The 13,119-nt window shown below is 36.4% G+C and overlaps 1 protein-coding gene across 1 annotated transcript in view; it reads right to left on the bottom strand.

The window, feature by feature from the left end:
- Positions 1–13,119, bottom strand: part of Mmrn1 (multimerin 1) — a 39,432-nt gene that overhangs the window by 3,086 nt on the left and 23,227 nt on the right. Inside the window, exons 6-7 of the mRNA XM_013029706.1 lie at positions 8,752–10,728; positions 25–177 (exon numbers count right to left, since the gene is read on the bottom strand). Coding sequence (XP_012885160.1) covers positions 25–177; positions 8,752–10,728 — 2,130 coding nt within the window. The remainder of the gene's footprint in view (positions 1–24; positions 178–8,751; positions 10,729–13,119) is intronic.

Below are 13,119 nucleotides of genomic sequence, written 5' to 3'. Positions count from 1 at the left end.
AACCCAAGCATCGTCATCTTTTACCTGGGGCTAGCGCGTTTTTGTCCTCCAGCTTGACTGTGCAGTTGTCTCCTGTGAACGGATGTCGGCAGGCACAGGTGAAGCTCGACACCCCATTTATGCAGGTGCCCCCATTGAGGCACGGGAACCTGCTACAGCCCGAAGATTCTTGTGCTACTGCAAGAGAATCACAAGAAAGAGGCTAAACTGACCCATTCTCCTGATCATCCCAAACCACTGTTTGCAGCAGAATAGGTAAGACGCTGACTGTGAAGTAAGAACAATGGATCCCTAAAATGGATGGAATTCAAGATACCATGCTGAGTGAAGTCATCAAACCTAGAAAGATGAAGACATGTTTTCCAACCCTCAAGTAAGCATACACAATGTCACATACATATATAGACCAGCACCTTGCCTAAAGTATAATTCATGAAGGGGTGGAACGTCATGTGTAAAACTTTGGAATAATTAACAGAGGTTAACAGAATGAGTACCTGGAAGCAGAGTCATTACCTGAATGAGAAGGGGCTAGTGGGAAAGGGACAATGAAAAGAAAAGGGAACACTGAATGAAGAGAGTCATGATACTCGATGTACCTACGTGTAAAAAGGATGCGGGAGATTATGTGATTGATGCGAGATGAGGTTGGTGAGAAAAAGAGGGGAAAAGATGGAGACAGGGGTTCTAATTAAGATGCACCATATGCATAAATGAACATGTTAAATTGTAATTCCTTTATATAGCCATGTGTAGATTTAAAATAGAAATTTCTTTTTTTAAAAAAAGGAGAATGAATTCATGGGTTCAAGTTCCCTGCTGAGGGATATATTCATGGGACCTCTTATAAATATCTTAGTTCTGAACATTGCTCCTGTGAGCAATCTCAATTCTGTGAGATAACTCTGTGGTGATCCACAGCATTTATGTATATGAATATGTTAGATTTTGGTCAACTGTAGAGTGGAATGTAATTATCCAAAGACAGGAACATGTAATTTTGAACTGATATATGATCATCAGAGGTGATGAAAAAAGTCCTTTCAACCTCTATCTAGTGTTAATGTCCATAAAATATAAAAACATAAACTCCATATGGACTGAAAATAGTCTTTGTATTATAATCAAGTAAAATGGAAAACCTTTGTAAAACTTTAAATTTTGCAAAGCAAATCAAAATTAGATTCTGTGAGAGAAAAACAAATTCACATTTGATCAGCCAAAAATCAAACCTTATTTGAAATGAAAGCAGCCGAATCAAAAGTTCAGTAACAAATGAAGAGAAACCAGTTTTAATGGACATATCCAAACAAAAAATATCTTTAAGCTCTGATAAATCCATAAAGGAAAATGGTCCTGTATGATAGTACATATCTATAATCCCAGCAACACTGTAGTTGGAGATAAGATTTTAAGTCTGAGCTCAGCTCTGCAAAGGTAGTGTAACCTTATATGAATTTTAAATAAACTAAAAGTATGAAGACCCTGAGTTCAAATCCCAGTACCACAAAAAACAAAAAAGTATAAATAGGCCCTTCACTGAACAAAAAACAGAATAGCTCACTGAAGATTTTTTTTAAACATATTCATTTTTGTTACTAAGTAAGAAAATTGTAGACAAGAGCCTTTCTTGCTATTCAAATATCTCTGGTGATCAAAATTTTGCATTTTGATCATGTAGGCCACTCAGTACTGGGGATATTATGTCAACCTCCTGTTTTGGGAAGCAGTTGCAGGTAACATTTTATACCATCTGCTAATGTAACCTAAATACTAGGTGCTCATTTTCTAGTTTTGAGTTTATATCCTACTTTGTTTGAACAGTCATCTACATGTTGATGTTGAAGGACTCCAAAAGTCCACCTTAATGGCATTCAATTTAAATCAAATTAATTAAGACATATATCTAAATTGTTGACACTAATTAAATGTATCCCAATTAAAACATATCTATGCATAGTATTGATAATAATTAAATGCATCTCATTGTAGCAGAGTTGCCATGTCTGTCTATAGAAATCCTTCATCACTTTTATTTTCTGTGAAATCCTTTAGCCATCTCTTCCAGCTCTGATAGCACGACCAAGTTTACATTGCATGTTTTCATCCAAGTCATTTATTTCTACAAATACTTCTTAGGTAGCTGTCAAGTACAGACCCTTAGACTGGACAAGAAAGCTTGGTTGGTATCAATTTGCCAACTGAAGTTGTTACAATTTGTTATACAGTTATCAGTCTGCTTTTATATATGTCCTGACTCACTTTTTTATTTTATTAATTACATACATTAAAATCAATCCGTTGATCTTATCAATATCTGCTCATAACAGTGCTCAATACATTATTTGTTCCTAAATTAATAACAGATATCAAACTCCAATAAAACATTACCACTTGGCATCCTCCCTCATCTGGGAGGCTAGAGTTAATTACTTTAATTCCTTTGGTTATTGCCAAATGCTCCAAAAAAGTTCTGTCATTGAGCTGATAAGTCACAAGATTGCACTAGCGTGTGTGTCTTCCCAACATTCTATAGAGTGTGGGCTTTGTTGAAGCTCATACTCCACATTTATTTCTTATACTTTACATTACTACTGACTGGCAAGGTATGTGGTATAAAGAAAGTGCTAATTGTTTCTGTGAATAGATAAGCACATTCTTATTCAATTGGACCCTTCTTTGGAGTCTCTCAAACTTTACACAGAATATGAAGCTACACGGTCCGCATATGTTTCTAAAGGCATGGGATTATTTGAAGCAAACCTGTCACAATCTCTTCCCTACCTTGGATTTCGATAACCCCTTAAATCCATAACAGTCCATTAATTTTCTTTGACAGAGATCTGTGCAATTAGGTGGACAGTTCTACCAACTCAATGTTCTACTATCTTGTGCAAGTAGCATGACTAATCTTTTGATATTAATTTCCCTGCCCTCAGCATGACTAAAATTCCTTTTTCCATTGTCATGGAATATTTCATAAATCTCAATTAGTTCTGGCTTTTGCTTTCTGGATCCTAATATGTATGCCGGTTACACATTTCTCTTAATCCTACTATCAAATGCCATCAGTGTTCATGTTAAATTTGAACTGGTGAGAGCTCCTTATGTTTTCAAAAGCACCCTTCCTTTGCTAACATTTGCCTTTATTATACTAAGAGCTCCATGGGGGTGTGGCTGTGTTGAATTCAGACTTTCCACTCCATCATTTCCAAAACTTTCTCAGGAATAATTTCACAAATAAATGAACCAACACTCTGTGGTGGTTTTCTACTTTGTTCTTAGTTTAATTCATTTTTTATATAATGTAATGTAAGATGTGTGTAATTTTTACTTTCACAATAGGCTACTCTGGTAGGCAATATTTTAACAATATCATCTTGCTGGTATTTTAATTTTTATTATTTCCTTCATTGAAAGATATCATTGCAATGTTATTTTGAGAAAGCAATCAATATGTACTAAGTATCTAAAAATAGAAGAGATATACCATTGCAAAAGGCAGATAACTCTGAACCTTGCCTATGGTATAATGGATTTCTAATAGATTAGGAAAGGGATTTGTCTTTTTGGTTCTGGGTGAGTTTTTAATACACAGAAGAAAATTTTAATTGAGTTCCTATGTAATACACTCCTGTAACATTTGTACTCTTCTTTCTATTTTACCTTGATTCCCATGTGCTCTAAAATACTTGCCTTCTCATGTTTATGGATATAGTCTCAGCTTTCAATGCTTTTTCTGCCTCCCTATTTATCACAATTATTTCTATCAACTAAGGTCTAACCTTCCATTCCTCTCAAAATATTTCATCGTCTGCTTCCAAGCCACTCCCAGACATGCCAATATTTATGTTTATATAAAATATTCAAGTTTTACATTTTAATTTCTCATATTGGCCCACTGGCATCTAAATGGATGTCTGGAAATATTGTCTCTGATCATCTTTATTGCTTTTCTTTAAAAGGAATGTTTTTTTTTCTATTTGTTCTTTTCCTGTCACATCTGTCATTCTTGTTAATATTTCCCAGGACCTTTTCTTCTCAACCCTTCAAATGCCACGTTGAAGCACATTTAATCACTTCAGCAATCTTTACCACACATATTAGCCCTCTCCCAGAAGGCAGACTCTGACCTTTGCCATGAGATTATTATTTAGCTATCTTAAGCCACGGACTGGAAAATTAAAAATTTTTTATTTGATACTATCAACAGTTTTTGCCTTCTCTTTCCTACAGAGTCATAATCCTCAATCAAAGGGAGAATGAAAAGCACTGTCAGGAAAATGCAATGAAGTATCACTCAAAACATTTATGCACTAAGAAAATGCAAAATAGTTGCAATGAGATGCAACTACATATTGATTCAAATGGTACGATAAGAGCTATTGACAATAAACACTTAAACAAATTCTGCTTCATTTTTCATGGGAATGCCAAGTTGTTGGCTCTTCCTTGTAAACTCTGAGCTAGATTTACCTTATAAGCAAGTTATGTTACTCCTATTTATGAAGCCAAGAGAAATAAAAAGACATGCTCTTACAAATTCCTATATGTGAATGCTTATGCCAGCTTTGTCCATAATCACACCAAACTAGAAACAACCAAAATATCCTCCAGTTAGTAAACAGATAAGCAAACTGTGGTATATGGATACAATGGGCCATTAATCAGTACTAAAAAGAAATATATTCAGCAATGTGGATATAATTAACAACCAAGAGGAAAACATTTATTCGATGGATTTAGAGTACTTAACCATCAAATTTTGTTTCAAGTCATTGACATCGACATTAAATCTTGGCTGAAAGAACTTCTCAAGGGAAAACCTTGGAGGCAGTTCCTGTGTAAAGGAACTTGCTATTTTATCTGACTTCATGATTAATGGCAGCCCAAAGGGAAGACATCTACTGTGTAGGCTTCTGCCTATTCACTTCAGATACCCTGGCAATTCTCATTGTAGGAAAGGTGAAGAAAAGGTTTGTCAATCTTGTCTGCTTACTCTCTTCATCTGTCATCATCTGTCTATATGAAGAGAATCATCCAAAAAGATAAGAGAGTCTTTTCTTCTCCCAGGAAACCATGAAAAAAAAAGCAGTGCTCATTTCATATTCTCTTCAACACAGATATGTCTTATTGACACAAATTGGGGAAGCCATTCCTGGTAGACAGGCCTCTCATCCACCCCAACACGAAGAATATCCTTGAGATCATGCTCAGAAAAGCCAACAGAGCAGGCCAAGGACCATTGTTGTTTAGAACAATGTTGCAAGGTTTTGCCCTTGGTTGGCTTATCAGAACTTGACTTCCGTCCACGCCTGACTTTAAAAGCCATTCATTGGGCCCAGGCCCTATGCAAAAAATAGGATCCATACTGAATATCAGAGGTTTGGAAGATTTTTGTATCATACTAAGCAGGGTACCTGAATGGCCAGGTGGAAATGAGATCTTTATGGGCCTCTCTCATAAGAAATAATGCACTCATTAGTGTGTGTGTGTGTGTGTGTGTGTGTGTGTGTGGTGTATTGTAACTGAATAAAAGCAAACAGTAATGTTAATGTTGGTGAGGGCACATGAAAACCAAGGATAATATCTATTGTAATATGGAACAGGACCTCATCTTTCTTTTTTCTAAACTTGCCATTATAAGAACATCTGGTACTAAGAGGATGCATTTCTCTGGGAAATACACCAGTCTAAAGAGTCCAATCTATATTGTTTTGGGAATAAGGATAAATCCCACTAGGTCAGATTAATTTGTGAAAATCATACAAAAAGTATGGGCAATAGTCAAGAGAACATATCCCTGTATTAGCCTTTACTTTTAGTATGACTAAAACATTCATAGTTTAAATATGAGTCATTTTCTGTTAGGAGAATAAGCACCATTTCCTAATTAGAAAGTAATGAAAGTTTTAAAATCATACAAATGGGCACCTAAGTTACAAGTATACTCATATGCAAAAATCACAATGACAGCAAGTTCTCTTTTCAATATGAAAATGTTATTTACTATTGCTCATTCAACAAACATTTGAAGAACACTACTTTTTCATGTGGAGACACTATGAAGATTGTATGTGCCACACTCAATTCCTCCTATTTTTTGGTTAATAATAATAGCTATAATCTGACTATAATTATGAGAGTCATATGATAATCAATTGTCTTCTGGTTGTCATGAATTTGGGGGACAATGTGGTTCTGCTCTGTCTCCCATAAAGGTCAATGGATATAGCCAAATTTAGCCAGTGTATCAGTGTATCTCATCTCTGGTATAAACGGCATCAAAGGACATACCTTATTTTCCTTAATCGTGGGTCATGAACTCAGGGCCTGGGTGCTGTCCCTCAGTTCTTTTGCTCAAGGGAAGCACTCTACCACTTTGAGCCACAGCTGTACTTCTGGTTTTTCTGGTGGTTAATTAGAGGTAAAAGTCTCATGGGCTTCCCTGCCAGGACTAGTGCCGAACCACAATCCTCAGCTTCCTGAGTAGCTAGGATTACAGGTATGAGTTACCCACCGGCACCCAGCAGAATATATTTTTAATCATTTTATTCTTACAGAAGAACTAAGGCTTGGCTGTCTGGTTTCATTACCTTGCACAGACCGTACTTACTCAGCTGTCTAGAGAATGTGATGTGACTTAGATGACAGCCCATAGAAGCAGGCCAGTTCAAAGGTACACAAACCTACATGCCTGCCTGTCAGCTGCTGGTCCAGTACAAAGCAAATTTTAACCTTGCACATAGAAGTAGGCCAATACATCTTTATTGTCCTGACATCATTACTCATCTCTTTTTTGAGATAAACAAGAGAAACTTTAATTCATAATTAATTTTGACCTACAAGTCTATAAAAATTCTACTCAAGCCAGGCACCAGTGGCTCACACCTGTAATCCAAGCTACTCAGAAGGGTGAGATCTGAGGATCGAGGTTCAAAGCCAGCCTAGACAGGAAAGTCTGTAATACTCTTATCTCCAACTAACCACCACAAGACTGGAAGTGGCACTGTGGCTCAAGTGGTAGAGTGCTTGCCTTAAGCTGAATTGCTCAGGGACAGCACCCAGGCCCAGAGTTCAAGCCCCATGACCAATCAAAAAAAAAAATCTACTCGAGTGAATAATGGAAAAAGAAGCAATTTTTTCATGGCTTCATTGAAAAATGAGAAACAAAACTGATTTTATTTACTATTAGCCATGAAATCTAATACTATGTCAATCACTATTTATCCAAGCATAATTTATATGAAATCCTAACACTTATTTTATATACTCTCAAAGTTTGCAAGTTCTGGTGATGTATGAATTTTTTTTACTTCAATTAATTTTGAGATAAGTTTTATACTTACTGCATGGACACAGACTGGTTTTGGTTTTAAACCAAAGAAATGGTACAGCCTGGTATATGACCATATGTACCACAGAGTTTTATGGAAGTTAATATTACAGAAATTACACAAAGACGAACCAGGTTGGTACATATTGCAACATGGAAATATAAACTCATTACTTTCCCTAAAACTCTTCTTGAAAGAACACTAAAGTACAAAGTACTTTGTACTAAAGTACTAATAGACTACAATCCCCTGGCAAATACACTAGTCTAAAGAGTTCAGCCCATGTTCTTCTGGGAGCAAGGATTAATCTTTCTAAATCAGATTAATTTGTGGGAGTGATACAAAAATATACTCAACAGTCAGGAGAATGCATCCTTGGATCAGTCTGTAATTTTAATATTTTGAAGACATTTGGAGTTTAAATATGAGTCATTTTATGTTAGGACAATAAGTACCCTTTTCTAACTAGAAGGAAATGTAATTAAAAAAATAATCATCCACATGGGAACTTAAGTTACCAGCAGAGTCATAGGAGAGACACACAATAAGAGCAAGCAGTGATAGGTTCAGTATGAGGTCATTAGATATTACTTATATGAGAAACATTTTATGTTTTGGTTGGTAATGGTACTTGAACTCTGGGCCTGGGTGCTGTCCCTCAGCTAGTGCTCTACCACTTGAGCTACAGCGCCACTTCCAGTTTTTTGGTGGTTTATTGGAGATAAGAGTTTCACAGATTTTCCTGCCCGAACTGGCTTTGAACTGTGATCCTGAGATCTCAGCCTCCCTGAGTAGCTAGGATGACAGGTGTGAGCCACCAGCACCCAGCAGAAACATTTTTTAAAAAACCTCAGCCTTCATACAGACAATGAAATTGTTCATGTGCACCACACTCCATGTTCCCTTCTCCAGGATGTGCACTGCTGCTCCCTGGGAGCTGACAGATCTGTGCAAGCAGCACCGTCCTCTCCCCAACTGCCCACATTCGGAAGTTGACTTTCCCTCTCCTTCCAGGGTCACGTGACCTGGCTCTGAGCAGCTGGTGTCTCTTTTAGGAAGATACCTCAGCAAGTCACCTGCGATTCCATCACATCAAAGGAATAAAGTAAGACTGCATTTCAGTGAAAGAGGAACTTTTTACTACTGTGTGTCCATGGAGAAATATCCTCTTTAGGGAAAAAATATTATTTTTAATGATTTGGTCAGACATAGTGAAAAAAATATGTACAATAAGATTACAGTGTATTTTTTGTATACTGATGACTAAACTGCATAGAATCAGATTGCAATGCTATATCAGGGAAATATGCATTTTTTTTACTATTTAGGTGTCAGAAACACCTTTCATTCTCATTGCTAAATGTTCCTGAAACAAAAAAGAGAGGTTAAACACTATTATTCAGGCATAGCTTACCAGGATATATGAGGCTGTCTGTATTTCTTTGAGTCCGCCCTATTACAATGGTTGTCAGATTCACTGTTGGTTTCTTAAACATATTAGGTTTCTTCTGCAATTTTACTTGCTTCTGAGACTTGACAACATTTGCCAGACCCTCCGACAACAATCGATCAATGTACCCAGTTAAGTTTGATAGGGCAGCTTGAGTTTTTATTTCAATGATTGAATCCACAAATTCTGTGAGCCCTTTCTGAGAAAGCTGGCTCCCTGGCACAAAGCCTTTGATCCACTTAGGAAGGGTAGCGTTGAGTTCAGATACATCTACAGAAGCATTACGGCACACAGTTAAAAACTCCTGGACAGTTTTGTTAAGCAAAGAGAAACCCATTGAAAGACGAATGGATTTAGCTTCTAGTGCCTTAAACCTGGAATTCAATACCTGCAGTTGAAGAGCTTGATCTCTCTCATTTGTAGCCATACTACTACTTTTTTTAAGTGAAATGTAATAAGGTACGAGTGTCTGTGTCACTTTAGATTCCATGCTTTGCAGCCGAGTTTCGCATTTTTTAGAACTATTAGTAGCTGAGATTATGTTTTCTTCCAAACGAGTCATGTTCTGCTGGTAGTTTTTCACTTGGGAGATGAATTCATCGAACATGTGATAAATCTTTTGAAAGCTGGACTGATTGTGTTCCTTGTCTTTAGCAATATCTGCGAGGACCTTAGCAACTTGTAGAACAACACTGTACCTCTGATCATCATTGATCAAAATCTGGATAGAGTCATTCAAGCGCTGGAACTGAGAAATACATGTCAAAATGGTTTCCATGTTTTCGTTACACATGTGGTGGACTTGCAGATCATACTCTGTGCGTAAAGACTCTTTGCGCACGTAGTTATCTTGAACAGAATCAACGGCATTATTGATAATCATCATCGTCTTATTGAGGCCATCTTCCATCTCCAGGGCAAACTCACCCAGCCGTCTTTCAAAGGAATCACCACGAGTCTGTACTTCACTTCGAAGTACGTTGTGTCTTTTAGTAAGCTCTTTGAGGAAAGAATTTAGACTGTTGACAGCTTGAATCAGATATTCTACCTTCTTCCTTGTGGCCACTGCTTCCTTTGGTTGCTCAGGGGTGGCTGTCTCTCTGAGTGACGCTTCCTGCTCAAGCAAAGGTTGCAGCATCTCCATGTCATGCATCAAATCGTGCAGCTGCTCATTCATTTCTTCCATCTTGCTGTCCATTGGGAAGACTATCTCAGCTAACGTTTGGTTTAACACTTGCAAATTCTCTTCTGTGTCTCTGAGTTGAAGCTTAAAATCATTTCTACATGTAGACAACATTTCTTCACAGGCACCCTTCATAGAGATTTTCTCCAGCTCTAAACTGATGGTGAGGTTGTTAATCTTGCTCTCTTGGATGTGCAAATCATCAGACATTTGTAACATCATCAAAGCTTGCTTGTTTATCTTCTCATGTAAAACAGTCATGTGTGCGGTGACATTATGGCTCACAGATTGGGCCACAGCCACGTTCTTCTGTTCGGAGCCTTCTAAGGAGTGCTCGTGGGCTTCTTTCATTTTAGAAAGGGTCTTTTTGAGTGATTCATAATACAGAACGCTCCTGGAGTGTTCCTGCATCAAGGCCTCTTCTAAATGAGTCTGCTTTGCTTCTAGTTCTTTAATAGGCTTCTCACATGTAAAAGTCATTTCTTGCCTTACATCTACCATGCGGTTCTTTAGATCGACTATGTCAGTCCAAGTGGGCCTATTGTCTTGCATTAAAACCGACTTTTGCTGGAGGGCCAGTGAGACCACAGATTCATTCACTTGTTGAATGATGTGTCTGGTGTTTTCCAGATCCTCTGAAAGGCTTGATACAGTCTTAAAAAGCTGAGCAACAGTCTCTTGCATGTCATTTTTAAAGACTTTGAACTGTTCACGTACTATGTCCTTTATTAGATCATTGATGCTTTTGGATTTTAGACCTAAAGAAAGAGATAATAAGTACTAATACAATGTGTTTTAAGTATAAAATATGTATTAAGTATAATAAAATATTTTTAAAGTATAAAAAACTTAGATATCTCTAAGAATATTTTTTAAAAAGCTAGAGACTAAACAACTAGTAATGTACTAAGAAAAATAATCTTCCAGTGTATTTATTGATGGTATACTTACTAGAAGGTAATCATCTTCTGAACAGATATATCTGAGTGGAGAAATCAATGAGAAAAAAGAAAACACTGAAACTATACATCTAATATTCTATGGACAAAAGGCAGGAAGAATTCTGACCTCAGAATTAGATCCTTCTATGCAAAAATTCTAGATCTTGTATTCAATTAAAATAAATGACTTTGAGCATTTTGCCTTAGTAAATAACACCAATTGTTGGCCCATGACCATTTTATTAGATTTCTAGTAATTAAGCTCAGAGCTCATAAAATTTTGCTTGAAGCTCACAAAAGCTGATATACAGACTTCTTCTTGAGTGGGAGAAAAATATAAATATTCATGATATTTAACTAATAGTTTATAATAAATAATGAAATAAGAAGTTGGAGAATCACAGAACAAGTCAATCTCAATTAGAATAGGAATTTACAATATGCTTGATTACACTAATGTGCACTAATTTTAACAGAGAGAAACTCCTATTTGTGTTTTCAACATAAGAAAACATGGACTGATTCCATACTTTAAAAGAAAAAGAAAGAAGAGGAAAACAGTACTGGATTATTGCCAATGATTTAACTAAGAAACCAATATTTAAAAATGTAAAAAGAAATAAAAATAAAAACATTGTTCCTTACAGTAACAAGACCAAAATAATAGCACCTAAGAAAAGCATATTTGTTAGTAATTAGGAATCATCAAAAGTGAAAGGTAACTTTAAACTTTTATAAAGCCAATGACCATAATGTAACTTATCAACAACACAATAGAAAGGATTTTCAAAAGGATGGTTTGTAGAATAAGGTATTGCCACATGTGTTAAGGCTATTATATAACTATTCAAGAAAAATAAGAGAGTCAGGCACGGGTGGCTCACACCTGTAATCCTAGCTACTCAGGAGGCTGAGATCTAAGGATCAAGGTTCAAAGCCAGCCCAGGTAAGAAAGTCAGTGAGACTCTTATTATCCAATAAACCATTCAGAGAACAGGAAGTGGCACTGTGGCTCAGGTGGTAGAGCTCTAGCCTTGAGCTGAAGAGCTGAGGGACAGGGCCCAGGCCCAGAGTTCAAGCCCCACGACTGACAAGAAAAGAAAAAGAAAGAAAGAAATATAGGACAAAAAAGTGAATATACACGCCACTGTCTTTTTTCTTTCAGCACAGATCAGATTCAGCACCAAATCTTCATCCAGGTAATTAGAAAAAAATGAAAATGAAAAACATAGGTACTTCAGCTGTATTCTTTTAAAGTATTTGTAAAAATTATAGATGGAGAAAGGTCAAAATCACAGCAGAGTCTGAAAGGATATCAAACCATTTATTAGCTAAAACTTTTGGTATGAATGTATACAATTTGCTACTACATTTGCATATGACTGCAAAAATATGCCAAAATATCTTCTGGGAGTATCTGTGTGTGTGTAGATTGTTGCAATTTTTTTCTTAATTCTTTTACAGGAAACTACAACACCTCTGCTTTCCTAAAAAGATAATGTTGCATTTGTTAACTTAGACATATTTGCTATTAGACACAATTGCATGCTTATAATGCAGTTGTATGCATAGGCCCTGTCACCGATGTTCAAACGACTTGTGAGGAGCTGAAACACTGAATTTCTAACAATGGCTTCTAATAGAGGAAGCAAGTAAACATGGAGGAAGCTGTGGTTTTGTGAGCCAAGGAAAGCAACATCTTTAGGATGGGCTTATTAAATTAATTATTTTCCTTTAGGAATATCTATTAACTGCATGCCCTCTTGTTCTCATAATTAATGATTGTGCTTATGATACAATTAATCCTTCCTACTGAAAGGGAAGTTTCATTGTTTTGGTTGCTGTTGTGACTGTGTTTGTTATTGGGTTCTTTTTTGTGTTGCTTTATTCTGCTTTTTACTTTGTTAATGCCAGATATTTTTAGTAGGTTTGCAGGTCATAAAATACAGTTTACATCCCTACTTCTCTTTGGTCATGATAACCAAACTGATGAACAAATTTCACTCAGGTGATCATAGTCAGTTATATGCTGCTTCTATTTAACTTCTTTCTAATGTTATTATTTCAGAGGAGAATTGTCCATCACTTGTAATTGGTAAACGTGGCTGTACCAGATATGGAGGACAGGCTTGATCTTTTAGTAGTTGACAAACATTAATTATTTAGATGATTAAAAAAATAATGGCTTCTGTTGAACTACAGAAGTTT

This window comes from Dipodomys ordii, unplaced genomic scaffold (genome assembly GCF_000151885.1).
Source record: "Dipodomys ordii isolate 6190 unplaced genomic scaffold, Dord_2.0 Scaffold122, whole genome shotgun sequence".
NCBI lineage: Eukaryota > Metazoa > Chordata > Mammalia > Rodentia > Heteromyidae > Dipodomys > Dipodomys ordii.
This window is presented reverse-complemented; position numbering and strand designations above follow the sequence as displayed.